The following is a 17,141-nucleotide window of genomic DNA, read 5'->3' on the forward strand; positions in this document are numbered from 1 at the left end:
CCGGCGGGAGGGGGGGGCGGGGGAGGGAGGGGGGCGGGGGAGGGATGGGGGGGCGGGGGAGGGATGGGGTGGCTGGGTCAGGCCAGGTGGGGCTCCCGGACCACTTGAAAATATCAAGTTGGGGAGTGACGTTCCCTGAGGGCACGCTTGGCTCAGGCGGTAAGCATAGTGTGGGTTTGAGGGGCAGGATGCCGCTCTGGGGCTGGGGAAGCTTTCAGACACAAGGAGCTAGGTTTCCTTATTCTTGCTTTACCACGAACTCACTGTGGGACAATGGGCCTTGGTTTCCCCATCTGTAAAATGGAGGTGGAGGGGGAATAATTGGTGTCTACAGTCACTCCTTCTCAGACCTTGAATGCTCTATAACTGACAGACTGGAGCCTGGGAAGATGGCACCAGGAGGTGGGGCTGAGAGTGCCAAATGGAGTCTGGCTGAGGTAGAGGCAGCCATGACCTCCATTTGCCCTGGTTAGATATCCTGGGCCCAGCCTATTCTCTGAGCCTGTCTGTTGACCATTCCTGCCATGTACTTTCTAGAGAGGAAGAGTTCTCCTCTGGACCCAGTTTCGAAACCATCTCTGCTAGTGGCCTGAATGCTGCCTTGGCCCACTACAGGTACTTCAGGAGAAGGAATTTTCTAGGGCCCTGTGGGGCGGGATCCTGGTGTATGTGCGTGGGGGAGGGGATGTGAAGGAGGGAATGGTCTGGGACCCAAGCCCACATTTAAGGATTGAGGCCTTTAGCACTGTGGGGGCTACAGGTGGGCAGTGGAGCTCAGTCAGGGCTCGGGAGTCTTCATGAAATTAAAAGGCCCAAGCGGTTTTCTACCACAAAAGGTTGAGACTTTGTGAGCACACGGGGCTGAGGGATCTGGAAGAGAGGCGGGGCTGCTGTTGGATGTTTTTCCTTGGCTTCCTGTGAGTTATTTATATTAGCTAATTCTTAAAGCTCTCGAATACACAGGGAGAAAGGCCTGTTTACTCAGCTTGAGCCAACAAAGGTGGGCCCAGAGGTGGGCTAAACAGATGTTTGGCTTCATAGAAAACAAACACCTGCAGGCCTGTCTGATAGAATCTGGGGGCCCACGCTGACCAGAATGCCTCAGCCTGGCACGGGCACAGCAGCAGGAGATCAGATGACCTCCATTGGCCAGCCTGGCCTATCCCACAATTCCCTCCCCTGGAGTCTCCCTCCCAGAGTTCCCTCCCATGGCATCCCGCACCAAGGCAGCTGCCTCGGCCCAGCCCCTTCTCCCCCCTAGAGAGTAGCAGGGGAGGAACTCCTTGGCCCTATCAACTCTTGCTCTCCAGCCCCATCCTTGAGGACCTCCCCCCCCCCTTCCTGTGTCTTGGCTTCTCAGGGCCCTGTGTTCTCAGAGGCCACAGAAAGTTAGAGAGCGCTGGACTGGGCATCTGGGTCCAGGCCCAGCTCCTTCCCAGCTTTACCACACAGCCTCCTACAAGCCCCGAGCCTCTGCAGGCCTGCGTCTCCTTATGTAGCACGAGATGCTGGCCCTGGGTGCTCTCTGAGGCTCTCAAGGCTCCCGCATTCCGGCTCCCTCCTTTCTCCCCTTGCTGGGAGCCTTGCTTGGTGAGGCGCAGGATCAACAGATATACACTGAGGACATTAGCAGCATCAACCGAGTGCTCCCCCAGGGCCCTTGGGGAAATAAGGGGTGAGGGGTTCCCCTGCTTCCTCTCAGGACCCCCCACCCCACCCAGGGCAGGCTTAGGCTACTCCCTTCTCAGTGGCTCTCCCCTTCCTAGTCCGACCAAGGAGCAGCACCGGAAGCTGTCTTCAGATGAGATGTACCTGCTGGATTCTGGGGGACAATACTGGTATGTATTCCCCACCCTGCCCTGGCCAACTGCCTCAGCTCAGACATCCAGGGCTTCTGAAGAGCCGCCACAGCTCTCCCTTCCTGGGTGGGAATCCTCTGTCTGAGAAAGGAGAGCCCTGGACGGAATGAGCCTGAGCATCGTTCCCATTTGTGCACTTGGGGACCCCCGTGCAGTGGGAAACACACAGAAGCCAAAACAGTGGGGCTGCGCCTGCGGCACCTCTGTGAGAATCGGGAAACATCTCTCCTTGCTCAAGTAAAATGTTCTTGAAGCCGCATATCATGACACAGTCTGAGCAGCCATGCTTGGCAGTCCTGTCTGGCAGCACAGACACCGTACCCACATTCTCACCTACTCATGAGCACCCTGGACATGGTCCCCACACCAGCAGCAGCATCCATTCTCCCCGCACGGCACAGACCAGGTGACCGTGTTCAGGAGGGGTGCCTGGAGCACAGTTGGAACAGGGCACACGTATCAGCACGGGTATGTGTCTGTGAGTAGATATGCGTGAGTGTGTGCATGGCCACGTCGGGTTACGTAGGAGGGCCCTCTCCCCCTGCTCTGAGACTCCATGATCTGTGTGTCCACCAGCGCGTGCGCTCATTAACATGCCTATATAACTATGAAGTGCCTGGTACCCCCTTTAGAAGTGTTACCCTTGTACAGTGCACAATCTGAACACTTAGATAGAACAGCCATGCAGAATAGGCTAACCCCAATTTTTCCAAATGTGTGACCAATCATTCACACAGAAGTTGAGATGAGATGAGCCAGTAGATTTTTTTCTTCTCTTCTCATGGGCTTGTGGAAAGCTTGGGCGGGGTTGGTGAGGGGAGGAAGGGGTGTGCTGAACTGATGGAGGAGCAAGGAGTCGTTTCAAACCATTTCCCATCCTCTATCCTGTGGAAACGGTGAACGTGCTAACGAAAACGGCTCTTCGCTTGCTGCGAGTGCAGCTCTGGGAGCTAACACAAGAGCTTAGCCTAGCAGCCTTTGCTTGTTCCCAGTCTGGCGTTGTGTGTTCTGTGTACTTGAGATGGCCAATGTGCAAAGAGGAAGTGGATTTGTGGGGCGTTGCTGGATTGGGGCATGCTCAGAGCAGGGTGAGGCCGGGGAAATGGTCACCTCACTTCCTCTTCTCTCCTTCTTGAAGAAGTCTGCCACGCTCTGTAACCTGCTCCCAAGGAGGAATCCCCAGGGCCCTGGGACCTTTACTCCCCACCCCCTCCCTGGTAGTGGCCACAGGGGCCATCTGGGGGCACAGCTGCTGCTGGCGGTTGGGAGTCAGGCTTTTCGGCTTCTGGCTTCAGTTCCCTGGGACTCTGAGCAAGTCCTTGGGTTAGATCCATGTTTACAAGGAGCGGACTGTGTCGAGTCAGCATTTGCTCCAGGCCTGGCTTCACTGAGGCTTAGAAAGGGAGATGGCTCATGGCCTCAATTGCCTCATCTGGGAAATGAGGATAATGTGGCCTCTCCTGCTACCCTTCCCAGGGAGCTGCAAAAGTGTTCTAGAAATGGTAAACAACTATGTGAATGTGTAAGAGTGCGATGATCTTTCTGAACCTGTTTCTCCACTGGTAAAAATGGGACGTTCCGCTCCCTCCTGCCTCCCTGAAAGCCTGGAAGAAACTTTGCTTTGAAAGCCAGGCTGACCCAAGAAACCCAGATTTATAAAACAGCCAAACTAGGGGGTATGGGGGCGGAGTATGTATGTGGGGGATCAGGACTGTCAGACAACATAGCAATTTTGAACTTAATAGCTTTAGAGTCCCTTTATGCAAAGATGCTGAAGATGGGAACTTGATGATAGCATCTGTGTTCTTTCGTTACCCCTAACCCACCTCACCCCCACCCCGCTCCTGCCACTCGAACCCCCTTGGAAAGCACACAGGCAGCACACAGCCACGATCCCTACCCCCAAATATTCGGCAGAGCTGTATATGTTGATTTTCCTGGCCCACAGGGATGGAACCACAGACATCACCAGAACAGTCCACTGGGGCACGCCCACTGCTTTCCAAAAGGTAAGCATTGGACCCAGAATTCCCCTACCCACCTTTACCCAAGGGACATCCAAGCAATCACTCCAGCAAGAGCCCTTCATTTTACAGAGGCTAAAACTGAGGCCCAGAAAGGTTAAGTAGTTTGCCTGGGGTCACACAGCAAGTTAGAACCAGAAAACCCAATGCTCCTGGCTTCCCCAGAGGTATTTCAGGCCTCTAATAGGGCCTCAGCTGAAGCTCTTCATCATCCCATTTCAGTAAATCAGTGAACAAATGTTTACTTAGTGCTGTCTGTGTCTCTAGCCTTGTGCGCAGCAGAAAGCAGGGGAAAAGGCATTCCAGGCAGAGACAAACAGCACAGGCAGTCTCAGAGGTGGAGGTGGAAAGGAGCTGGAGGTTTTCAGAAAGCAGCGAGAGCCAGTCTACCTGGAGCAGAGGCTGGGGCATCTTCTGTGTGCACCGGGGGCCTCCGGATGGGTGGGGAGCAGGGGGTGGCATTCGTGCATTCAGCAAGTAGACTGTGGCTCAGACATGGCACTAGAAAGAGAGAAAAAACAAAAGCCGGCCAGGCCTCGAGGAGCTCACAGTTTAGTGGGTTAAGTCCCCAGGTTGTCCTGAACAAGATGACGTGTGTGTGTGTGTGCGTGTATGTGTGTGTGTGTGTGTGTGTGTGATGAAAGGAACTTACCACATTGCCACAAGGAGTGAAGAGGTTGCTGTCAGCCCACCACCTTCCCTTTATCCACAAGGTGAACCAGCCCAACCAAGAGAGGCTGACCTGCCAGATTATGAGGCCCTAACTCAAACATAAGGCCTTAAGAAAACTGAAGGATGATCCTAACAGTAACAAGGGAGCCGACCTCTACTTGAACACTTACTCTGTTTAAAACATTAATGTGCATTAGTCTACCTACTCCTCCCAACAGCCTTATGAGCTGGTACTGTGATCATTCCATTACAAACGAGGAAACTGAGGCATGGAGCGGTTAAAGTTGCTCGCCCAAGGTCTCCAAGTTTGTGAGTGGCCAATTCAGGATTCTAGCTCAGGGAGTTTGCCTCCCAACTCCCTACCGTCAGGCCTCAGCCCACCACCATCTATAAGCGTTCCTTGTGCACAGCCAAAGAGAACCCCATGGACCACGCTCCAGCTTTTGACAGGTCTCCCTCAGATGCCTCTGGCCATTTCCCAGAACCTGGATGACCACACATGAGCACGCACCTACCCCCCTACACAGCCCTCCTGTAGGCCTGGGCCCACACACCTGTGTGGGCACAGGCCAAGCAGCTGGAAACTTCTAAAATCCTCCTCTTATGCAGCACATTACCTCTCCCTCTCGCCATCAGGAGGCATATACCCGCGTGTTGATAGGAAATATCGATCTGTCCAGACTCGTCTTTCCTGCTAGTACATCAGGTGGGTTTTGGAAACCAGGCTGGACCCAGAGACTCAGGCTCTGATTTCACTGGATCCAGACTGCTACCCTGGGAGGCTAGTGGGGCAGGGATTATATCATCATCCCCTCCATTGTATAGATGAGAAAATGCAGCCCAGAGAGTGAAAGCAACTTGTCCAAGGTCACACAGAGGGGAGAGCCAAGCCTTGAACCCACGCCTCCTGCCTCCTAATCTACTACTCCAACTCAGTGGGGAGGGGGAGGTCACTGTGGGTTAGAGCAGTCATGGGAGGTTTCCTGGAGGAAGCAGTTATCTTGATAGATGGGGAGAAACTATAGTAGAGTCATCAGTGCAGGTAATGCTGGTACGATGTAGGATGTGCTGGAAAAAGTGCATGCTAACCTGCCTCTCAGGAGCGACTTGCCACAGGTCCCGTCTTGGTGTTGGTTCTGGAACAAGAGAGCAGGAAGAGGCAAAGCTGACAGTCTGGGGTCCAGCTGATTGATTGGGGCCATCTCTCTTCCAGGGCGAATGATGGAGATCTTTGCCCGCAGAGCCTTGTGGGATGTTGGGCTCAATTATGGTCACGGGACAGGCCATGGCATTGGCAACTTCCTGTGTGTGCATGAGTGTAGGTGTCTCTTCTACACTTCCCTGGGCTTCCCCCTCTTATGAAGGAGGTAGAACATGTCACAGGTATGGAAATGACTAAGACCCACAGAGATGCAGTGAGCCACCCAGCATTACCCAGCTGGTGGGAGGTGATGCTCCACAAGGTAAGTGAGAAATGGTAGCAACTGGCCCTTCCTGCTGCCTGCTTGGCATCGGGGAGGGCCTCGCAGAGAAGAGTGGTGGGTCAATGCCTAGCGCTGGCTGGCATAGACGTCAGAGTAATAAAAGCAGAGCTGATCTGGTCTCCATACCAGCCCCAGGTAGATAGAGATGCCGTGGACAAGTGCCGCTAGAGATGCCCCAGGGTTCCCCAGCGACCTGCTCCTCCCCAGAGCCTGCTAGTTTCCAAGCCGGTGAGTACGGGAGAGTTGACACCATGCCTACATCTTCTTTTCCAGGGCCAGTGGGATTCCAGTCTGGCAACATCCCCATGGCCAAGGGCATGTTCACTTCCATCGGTATGGCTCTTGGGCTCTCCCATCCCCTCCCCACCCTAAGATCAGCCCAGGACTGCAGTCTAGGTAGCACCAGCCTTCAGGGAGCATGCCAGACACAGGCCCCCTGGGCTCCAGCACTCCAGCCCCAAATGCATTGTCCCATCCTAATCCTAAAACCCTTCAGCTCAAACCCTCATTTTGCCCTTGGGACATAGCACACCAGGAGATGGGAGTGCCTCCAGGATCCAAGTGAGCTCTGAAGCCTTCCCTGCTGGGCCACGAGGCCTAGCCTCCCCCATGGTCAGTGGTGGGTCTGCCCAAGCCTGGGGCAGCCAGGCAGTTGGGCTGTCCAGCCACTCCTCAATTGGTACAGGAAACACTGGCTTGGGTCCTCCTCCTGCTTAATACCACCAGCATCTCTGTGTCTCCTAGAACCTGGTTACTATCAGGATGGAGAATTTGGGATACGTCTTGAAGATGTGGCCCTCGTGGTAGAAGCAAAGACCAAGGTAAAGTGCTGCTGTGACGGTCTAGAGCTGTAGACAGCATGGCAGTGACTTTGGGCTGCATGGGGTATAAGGAAGCTCCAAGCAGAAGGGAATTTAATAGGTGGACGTGAACTAATTTGGAGTTTTCCTCCGCTCCAGAAAAACTCCATAACTCAGAGTTTCTCAAGTCTGTTTGCACGTTAGAATATCAGCATTCTCAGAAGATCTTTTTGGTTTTAATGCCAGTGCCCAGGTCCCACCCTAGACCAAAAGAATTGGTATCCCTGCCCTAAATCGTTGGTCTCCGATGCCCATAATAATCACTAGGGGAGCTTGTTAGATACAAAGATTCCCTAGAATAGCAACCAACAGGATAAAATACCTACATAAAAACTTAAAAAGACTTATTTATAGGGAGAAAATCTCCACTGAGGGACATAAGAAAGATTTAAGTAAATGGTGCTTTCTGGAAAGAAGCTTCAATATTATAGAGATGTCATTTTTCCAGAAATTAATCTATAAATTCAAGACAACCTCAATTTCAGTACTAACTGAATGCTTTTGTAACTTCACAAAATGATAGTAAAGTTTGTAAAAACAAACATGCAAAAATAGCTAGGTAGCTAGGAAAATTCTGGAAAAGAAGAGCAATAAGGGAAACTAGGCTTTTCAGATATTAGCACATACAATGAAGCTACTGTAACGAAAACAGTATAACACCACAGATAGGAGAGACAGATGTCACAGTGGAACAGAACAGCTAATCCAGAAATACACCCTCTAATTTCCTTTTTTCTTGGGCAGGAGGGGCAGAGGGATAAGGGGGGAGAGAGAGAGACAGAATCTTAAGCAGGCTCCACGCTGAGGGTGGAACCTGACGTGGGGCTCAATTTCATGATCCTGAGATCACAACCTGAGCCAAAATCAAGAGTCAGATGCTTAACCGACTGAGCCACCCAGGCGCCCCTCTAATTTCTATAAACAAAATGGGAATTTAATTTATAATAAAGCTGGTGTTTCAAAAGAGTAAAGACAAGAGAGATTTAATAAATGGGCAGTGGGGACAAATAGCTAATTATTTTGGGGGGCTATTAAAGTGAAGAACCTTACTGTTACCCCAAAATAAAATTCTGAATGGATCGAGATTTAAAGGTAAAACCATAAAAGATCTGGAAGAAAATCTATATAAATTCATTTATAATCCCAGGGTGGAAATGGGCCTTTCTATGCACGGCCCAGAAGCCATGAAGAAAAAGATTGATAAATTAAATGTAAAACTGTCTATATGGACAGGCACCTGGGTGGCTCAGTCAGTTAAATGTCGGCCTTCAGCTCAGGTCATGATTCCAGGGTCCTGGGAATGAGCCCTACTTTAGACTCCCTGCTCAACGGGAAGTCTGCTTCTCCCTCTCCCTCTGCCCTTTGCCCTGATCGTGCTTTCTCTCCCTCCCTCTCTCTCTTTCTCTTTCTCAAATAAGTAAAATCTTAAAAAAAACCAAACCCGTCTATATGGAAACAATACCATAAACAAAGTCAAAAGATGTATGGCAACTAGAGCATGTACCACAGGGAAAGCATGCATTTCCTTCTTTTGCCATGAGCTTTTTACAAATCAATAAGACAAAAATAGGGAAAACAGCAAAGGACATGAAGGGGCAACTCTCTAGGATCAACACAAATGATCCATAAGCATGCAAAGATGCTCGACTTTAATCTTAAAGAAACACGAATCAAAACAACAATAGATTACCATGTATCACCTATCTGATTGGCAAACGATGAGAGATTTTAATGATACCCAGTACTGGAGAATCTATGATGAAATGAGCCCTCTCACACACTGCTGGAGGAAGCACAAATTGATACAATCTTTCTAGAGGACAGTTTGAAAATATCAATCAAAATATCTACTTAAAATGCCTTGGGGCTCCTGGGTGGTTAAGCCATCTGCCTTTGGCTCAGGTCATGATCCTGGAGTCTGGGGATTGAGCCACGAGCCCCACATCTGGGCTCCCTGCTTAGCAGGGAGTCTGCTTCCTCTTCTCCCTCTGCCCCTCCCTCTGCTCTTTCTCTCTCTCTCTCTCTCTCTCTCTCACACACACACACACTCTCTCTCTCTCTCTCAAATAAATCAATAAAATCTTTAAAAAATAACATAACATAACATTACATAACATAAAATGCCTATACCTTTTGTCTCAGCAATCCCTCTGCCAGATATGTCTCTTCTGGATCTAGTCCCAAAACGTCACCACGACATTTTACACATTGAGGTGGATTGTAGCATCGATAGTTACAGTAAAAAAAAAAAAAAAAAGAAGTGGAAACAGCCTACGTATCCATCACTGATTAAATAAATCATCGTGCATGCTGTGGACCCTTACACAGCCCTTAAAAAAGAGTGAGGTAGATATCCTTGTGCTAATATGCAGCGCTCTCCTATGTTTACTATTAACAGGGTGGAGAGAAAGGTGCAGAAAAACATGTGGTAGGATCCATTTTGTGTGGATTAAAATAATTATAATGGATTCCTTACTGTATTTGTCTTCAATGTTTTCAGGAAGGCAACTGGGCAGGGAGGAGACTTTCCATTTTTATTGTGTATCTTTTTGTAGTTTGTATTTCCTAAGCACAACCATGCAAAGGATCTCTGGGAAATGGGAATTATGGACTATTTTGTCTTCTTTATACTTATTTCTATAGGTAGGTCAATCGATAGATACAAAGAGATTTGGATAGAGATAGAAATGTATAAAGATATAGATTAGATAGTCAGACATAAAAACCTAATAACTTATCTTAAAATTATTTAAATGTAGGTTCCCAACCCTGTGCTAGAAGTTCTCACTCCAGTGGTCTGGGGGGTGGACCTGGGAATGTACATATTTAACAAGCCCCCACGGTGCTGGACAAATACAGACCTAATAAGCATGAAAGGCGAGGTGCTGAGTGGCAGATTGGGGTGTGGGGGTGGACAAGGGGGCTGTAGGGTGTTCAGCCTACTTGAGCCTCAGGCTTGACAACGGTCAGTTCCCTGTGCCCATGGCTTCTGAGTGGAGTCCTCCATCCCTCCCTTCAGCAAAGCCCCCTTCTACCCACTCATTCTCCTGCTTTCCTGCCCTCCCTGTGGCATCCCAGTACCCAGGGTCCTACCTGACCTTTGAAGTGGTGTCCTTGGTGCCCTATGACCGGAACCTCATTGATGTCAGCCTGCTGTCTCCCGAACACGTAAGTGACCTATAGCCCTGTCCATCTTTCGGCCCATAAACCACTGACTGCCTTCTCCCCAACCCTGGGCCTCTCTTGCCTCTGCTCCCCCTACCCCAAGACCCTCTGCCACTTCCCCTACCCCTGGGACGGTCCACACTGTTAGCTTGAAGGCACACACTGAGGCATCCCTCCCCGACCTCACCAGAGACTCCAAAGCTTCTAGAACTCTCTGGTCAGACCAACCTGCCCAACCTCAGGTAGCGAACTCCTGGGGAGTCTGAGACTGAGTCTCTGGACTCTGCCACCACAAGTTCTAATATCAGCCTCAGTCCCTTCTTCTGTAAAATGGGGATAATAATGCTTGCCCAACTTTCATTCCGCTCCCATCCCCCACCCACCCCAAGAAAGTCACTGTGATGCTAAACGGCCACTGCGGTGAAGTGCCTCTGAAAAGCCCCAGAGAATGCCTGTGGCCTGATAATGGCTGGGGAGCTGGGGGTATCTGTGGGGTACCTCTGGGCACCTGGGTCAGGGTGGGCAGCCGGAGTACCATCGCAGGGGACTGGCTGGCTCCAAGACCTCACCTCGAGGCAGCTTGGCCTGGGGAGGCCCTCAGCCCTCCTTCCCTTTGCAGCTCCAGTACCTGAACCACTATTACCAGACCATCCGTGAGAAGGTGGGCCCGGAGCTGCAGCAGCGCCAGCTGCTGGAGGAGTTCAAGTGGCTGCAGCAGCACACGGAGTCCCTGTCCGCAAGGGCCCCACGCACTGCCTCCTTGGCCTCTCTGTTGGCAGTCTCCTCTCTTACCATCCTTGGCTGGAATGTCTAGAGGCCCAGACTCCCTGGCCAGCCCTCTAGCCCAGTTCCCCTCACCCTGCACCACCCCCGTCCCCAGAGCCCCTGCCAGCACATTGCCCGGAAACCATTGCCTTCAGCTTCCTTCGCCAGAACGAAGTCCCAGGGACACAGGGCTTCTTGGCCCCAGGCAGGCCCCCTCTGGGCCTGTACGCCTCATCCTGGGCTCCCGACCCCTAGCCCTGGAATAGGAGAGCCGGCTAGTCCCTTTCCTCCTGTGAGCCCAGTAGGCCTAACCTATTACCTGGCAGAGCCTCCTACCACTGACAGCCCCCCCCAAATGACCGATATAAGGCAGTATCCTACCCCCAGGAGCTCCATGCCCCCCCCTCCCCGGAAAGCCCCACCCTATCGCCACCTGCTGGATATAGTCAGAGCTCTTCCCACCCCCACTGGCTCCTGACTTGCTGGTCTTTCCACACCCTTGAAGCTGCTTCTGACCACCCCAACCTGCCCCTGGCCCTACAATGCACTCCTGGTTGCAGCCCACAGGCTGAAGGAACGAGGGCTGCCTCTAGGCTCCCTGCTGTGCCTGTGGAGGGAGAGGAAGGGAAGGTGGCTGAGTCTTCTGCAACCAGGAAGGCCAGCCAGAAAGAGGCACGTACACAACCTGCCCCACATTTGAGCTCATCACTTCCAAACTCTGGTGGGTTCCATGCCAATGGACAGGACAGGGAGTTAAGCCATAGGAATTTGGCCGGGGGGGTAGGAGGGAATGTGGGGAGCATTCTGGAATATGACCCTTCCCAAAGTAGGAACAACCTCAGCAGCAGTGCCCAATCACTATCCCAGACTTCCCAGCACATGAGTAGCCATTTTAACTTTCCAAAATGCAGCTACAGTGACAATGCTGTCGAATCCTCCAGCATCCTCAGATGGTCTTTAAATGTGTGACTCTGCTTTCCCCATTTTACAGATAGGAAAATTGAGCTCCAGACAGGGGGGACCTCTCCAAGGACACACAGTGTTGGGACATGGCGGGGCCAGAATGGGCCAGCAGTCCAGCTATTTTGCCCTTTGGCACCATGTAAAATCCCTTAGCATACTTCCCAGCCCCTTCCAAGTTCACTGAGCCCACTGTTGGGGGCAGGGTGGAGGGGAGGGAAGGAGTTTTCTTTGGTCAGCCCTGCCGTTAGCCACCTGGGCTCACATCCTGCTAGATGCTTAAAACAGCATGGCAACAAAGCCTGCCTCTGGGTTTTGCATTGTATCTTCTGTGTTGCTGGGGACTGCTGTTACCTGTGGCTTTTGTGGTGGGAGAGGAAGGGGAGGAGGTGAGGTGGGGGGAGGATGTGAGGCTCCCAGAAGCTCAGTGGTGGAGCACATGTGCTTGAGAACGGGCATGTGAGCATGCGTGCTTGTACGCGTGTGAACATTCACGTATCCGCATGCATGCCACGCCCAACCAACCACCACCTGTGCTAAAGGTCACAGCCTCTGGAGAGGATGGAAGGGAGCCCCATGCTGTGGGACTTGTGAGTGTAGTCCAGGAAAGTTGGAAGCAGCACTTGTGTTCTGCTGAGCAGGGTCAGGGGGAGGAGAGAACCAAGTCTCCGGGGCAGAGTGCTGGGTGAAGGGGCCAGGCACAGGAGTCCCCCGCGCCTGGGATCACCAGGCCTAGCTGGCTGAGTGAGGGTGACCTGTGGCAGTTATCATCACTGAGGCTTGCATCCAAAGGCCCCAGCTCTGAGCCATCCCCACTGCAAGCCTATAGCACCCGACAGTGGGCCTCAGCTTGCTGATTCATTTACTCTCTCACCTGGGCACCCCACAAAGACAGCTACTAATGATAAAGTCATCACTACCATCATCATCATGACCATCATCAACGATACCATTCACTGAGTGTTTCGTGTATTTGAGGCACTGTGCTTTATATGCACTTTAAAAATATTTTTTATTTTATTGTGATAAGAATGGTAAACACGAGATCTATCCTCTCATATATTAAGTGTGCAATACACTATTGCATTTTCCCACTTAATCTCCACAACCTCTGGGAAGGTACTTTTACCGTTCCCGCTTTACAAGTGAAGAAAATGAGTAAGGCTCATAGAGATTAACCAACTCGTTCAAGGTCACTCCTCAAGGAAATGATAAAAGCAGGTCTCACACCAGTCAGATGATTCCAGAAACCACTCTCTCAGAAAAGGGCAGGTGGTATGGCTCTCACATACCTCAGAAAACTGAGGCTCGGCCAGGATCACACAGCTGGTGAGTTGGGACTCAGACCCGACTGTTGTTCTCCACACCATCCTGCTCCCCCAGGGCCTGCCCACCCAGATCTTTCCCTTTGATCCCTGACGCTTGCTGCTGGGGTTCTGGCACACCACAGGCAGCAGGCAGGCCTGGGAAACCTGACCAGGCCCTGCTCACAGGCCTCTTGGCCCAGGATAGTTCTTGTGCTCCCCTTTCCTCCCTTCAGTGTAAGACCCAGGGCTCTGCCTCATCGCTTCCCTTAACTACCCCTTCCAATCCACCGGCATGAGGTGGGGTTGCATCAGAAGCATGGCTGCGGGGGCTAGGGGCTGCTGCTGCCACCCCAGCTCCTCCCTCCTTGGGGACCCGATCGTCAGCACACTGAGCAGCCTGCTTGAAGGGCTTCCCTCTGCTTCAGGCAGGGCAACATTCAAGCATACACAGCAAGGCTAACCCACACAGGAGCACTTGAGACATCATTAGGAGCTGAAGAGAAATAAATGCCCACTTGGAAAAGCCCCTTTTCCTAGGAGTTCAGAGTCTAGGGTTCTGGTTCCAGCTGGGCCAGTTGTGTGTCTAGAGGCAAGTCACTTCACCTCTCTGGTCTTCAGTTCTGTCTTCTGTAAACGACCTATACCACCTTCCCCATGAGGTTACAGTGAGAGGCTCCGGATGTGACAGCACTCTGTGAGCCAGGAAGCCACGCAGACAGGAGATGAGACTGCTATTGTTCGCTCAGCACGAGTTCAACTCTTGCCTCACCTTAGGAGGGAGGTAAGGAAAAAACTGGGGATCCAAATTTTATATATACATCGAAACTAGACAGGCTTTTGACCAAGTATCTAATTTGTGTTTTTTCAGCTATGCTTCCTAAGAGCCCGAGGTTCCTTAGAAATGCCACAAAGACTACCATGAAAAGCAGAGCTCCAGCCAAAAGCAGGCTGCATGGGCTTCCCATAAAATTGCATTGAAAGTAGTTGCAGGGCCAGCTTCTGGGTGATCGACCTGTGCAGTCACGCAGGGCCTTGTGCTTAGAAGAGCCCTGTCCTGTACAGGGGTGCCTGGGTGGCGCAGTCAGTTAAGTGGCTGCCTTCTGATCGAGCCCCACATGGCGTCAGGCTCCCTGCTCAGTGGGGAGTCTGCTTGTCCCTCTTTCTCTGCACTTCTCCCCACCCTGCTCATGCTCGCTCTCTCTCAAATAAATAAATAAATAAAATCTTAAAAAAAAGAAGAGCCCTGTGTTCCACTGTCACCACCTTGAAATTTTAAAAAATTTTTGAACAAGGGGCCGTACATTTTCACTTTGTACCAGGTCCCACAAATCCCATAGCCAGCCTGGACTAGGACCTCCATGACCAAAACAAAAACAAAAACAAAACAAAACAAACAAAACTAAGAAAAAGCGGGTTTCCTCCCTTTGATGCACGGATGGGGAAATGCAACAACAGCCCAGAAGAAGGAGGGACTTGCCCAGGGTCACACAGCCCTTGGGGCCAAAGCGAGGATTAAATCCCCAGCATCCTGACTCAACTGTGCTGGCTCCTCTCTTGCTTTCAGCGTGTTCTTCTGTCACTTCCTACTGCCTCTAAGAAGCCGACTGAAGCCGAAGGAGACCTGTTGCCAGTCTCACAGCCGTGGGAACAGTGGTAATGATGGGATTGAGTTACATTTTTCGATGCTTTAAATCTTTTTTGGAATAGGAAAGAGCCTGGGTGAGATCATACATACACACTTACTTACGTGTATCTACACAGTCTAAATGGTTCATTTTTAAAATTATAACTAAGCTGGTCCCCTCTCATTTGCCAGCCAGCTGGCTCCAGTGCTTCATGAGGTGGGACCACGGAAGGGGTGGAGCTCACCGCCTTCACCCAGCTAAACCACGTCAGCAGTGAATTTCACCAACTCACTGCGCACTTCCTCAAATCAGTGGTTGGGCGCTCCTGGTGCCAAAAAATATATGGAAATATGAAAGAATCTATAGCAACTGTTTCCTCTGGGTCCATCCCTGCCCTCCAAGGCTCTCTCAGCTGGAAGTGGGAGGCGCTCCCCAACCACGCCCAGCCAGCCCTTGCCCTCAGGCTGGCCCACCTCCTTACTTCCTCGTTTCTTTGTGAAACAGGAACTGAGCAAGCAGCTCCAGTAGGGTAGGATGGGTGGTTGAGAAAACCTCAGTGGTCCATAGCAAGGCCATGAAGCTGAAAAGCTAATTTCCCTCCCATTGGTCCCGAGTAGTTCTAGATTCTCTTGCTTGTCACACCTTCTATGTTCTAGAATAGCTTGGACTGAGGGACCCTGCCCTTGGCAAGGTGGACACACACAGGATATGGGCCAGAGTCATGTAGCAGAGATGCAGATGGGGTCCAGATGAGACGGAGAAGCAGGTGCCAAGGCAAGAGAAGACACTGTAGGTGGAGCCTGGAGTGAACTGATAGAGCCCCCCCACCAGGTTCCAAGCATTTTGCATGAGCTGTGCATGGGACTGACAGCATTCTCTCTAACATGTCACCTGGGCAACTCCGGTTACTTACACACACACACACACACACACACACACACGCTCCCCACTTTATCACTGTCTCCACAAGAGCTCATTGCCCAAGGTCGCGCAGCCTGTAAGTGATATATGGTGATTTGAATGCAGTTCTACCTGACCCCATTTCTGGGAGGTGTCTCCCGGCTCTTCCTCTTCCCTAGACAATTGTCCCCCAGACTGCTCAGAGACCTTTGTCCCTGTAACCCCGAGACACAGTCTTAGGCTGAGCAGCCTGCTGCTCCCAGTCTCCCATAGAAAGGCCCTGCAGTGAGTAGTGAGTGCGTTTTTATCTGAGCACAAAAGCCCAGCCTCTTCTTTGCGGTCATTGCCACAGCTGCCTGCAGGTGTTCTTTGTTTTTAAACGAAGACCTTATCACGGGTTCAGAGATTCAGAGATTCGGAGATGACTTTCCCTCCCATCAGCCCCTGCTGCCAGGGACTCCCCAGTGCTCCTAGAGCTGAACGCTCTGCATGTACTGTGTGCCTGAGGAACGGGTGCTTCCTGCCCAGGTTTTCGCCCTCCTCTGCCTTTCTCCTACTGCGCTTTTACTCTTCTCACCCTCCCTGCCTAAGATTATCACCATGAAATCTGCTACTGGACTGGGCTTTCCAAACTGGACTTCACCTCGGAAATGCCCAAGTATTTCCAAGCGACTGTGTAGTCTCTGCTTGAACATTTCCAGAGACGGGAAGCTCTGCTACTTAACCAGGGCTGAACAAGTACCATCTAAATATCAAAAATGTCCAGGCGCCTGGGTGGCTCGGTCAGTTAAGCCTCCGACTCTTGCTACTGGCTCAGGTCACGATCTCAGGATTGTGAGATCAAGCCCCACCTCAAGCCCTGAGCCAGTGTGGAGCCTGCTTAAGATTCTCTCTCCCTACCTTTGCCCCTCCCCCTCACTCTCTGTCTCTTTATCTTCCTCAAAAAAAAAAAATATATATATACACACACACACACACACACACACACACATATATATATACATATATATATATATATATATGTATATATATATATGTATATATATCTCGAAAATGTCTTCCCTGGGAAGGAACCCAAACCTTCCGTTTTTGTTTCCCATCACTCCTGGCCACCCAGAATACATCCCTTCCTCTACATGGCAGCTGTTCAAAGTCAACTTGCGTCCCCACCCCAACCTTCTAAGCCAAATATTACAGGTGTTGAGTATTCCCCAAGTTGATTGGGCTCCCCTATAGATCCCTGCGTGAGCGCGCGCTTGCGCGCACACACACACACACACACACCTAGCTATTCAGCTTTTGTGCATGGGATCAGACTTCCAGGTGCCCTCTCCTTTCTCTTCACTCCCACCACCTGCAACAGAGTATTATTTTCCATGGGATGTGCACGTGTGGCTGGGAGAGGTGAGAGTAAGAACCATTTGGGAGGTTTATACAAATACAGATAACCCTTGATACCCAAACTCTTACTCTCTCAAATCAGGATTGTACCCATTCGGAGAGTTAGGGACACTTTCATA

The 17,141-nt window shown here is 51.3% G+C and overlaps 1 protein-coding gene across 2 annotated transcripts in view; it reads left to right on the top strand.

The window, feature by feature from the left end:
• Positions 1 to 14,029, top strand: part of XPNPEP2 (X-prolyl aminopeptidase 2) — a 28,306-nt gene extending 14,277 nt beyond the window's left edge. The window contains exons 13-22 of one of the 2 annotated variants that reach the window (XR_005834152.1): positions 538 to 615; positions 1,767 to 1,838; positions 3,808 to 3,868; positions 5,192 to 5,261; positions 5,769 to 5,873; positions 6,313 to 6,372; positions 6,784 to 6,860; positions 9,978 to 10,067; positions 10,684 to 13,877; positions 13,965 to 14,029. Coding sequence is in view for 1 of the 2 variants with exons in the window: in XM_040627219.1 (XP_040483153.1) it covers positions 538 to 615; positions 1,767 to 1,838; positions 3,808 to 3,868; positions 5,192 to 5,261; positions 5,769 to 5,873; positions 6,313 to 6,372; positions 6,784 to 6,860; positions 9,978 to 10,067; positions 10,684 to 10,878 (808 nt within the window). In the remaining variant the exon portion in view is untranslated. Of the gene's footprint in view, positions 1 to 537; positions 616 to 1,766; positions 1,839 to 3,807; positions 3,869 to 5,191; positions 5,262 to 5,768; positions 5,874 to 6,312; positions 6,373 to 6,783; positions 6,861 to 9,977; positions 10,068 to 10,683 lie in introns of both variants that reach the window. The other variant, XM_040627219.1, reaches the window with a different exon arrangement.
• The last annotated feature ends 3,112 nt before the right edge of the window (positions 14,030 to 17,141 follow it).

This window comes from Ursus maritimus (genome assembly GCF_017311325.1).
Source record: "Ursus maritimus isolate PB19 chromosome X unlocalized genomic scaffold, ASM1731132v1 scaffold_X1, whole genome shotgun sequence".
Lineage (NCBI taxonomy): Eukaryota > Metazoa > Chordata > Mammalia > Carnivora > Ursidae > Ursus > Ursus maritimus.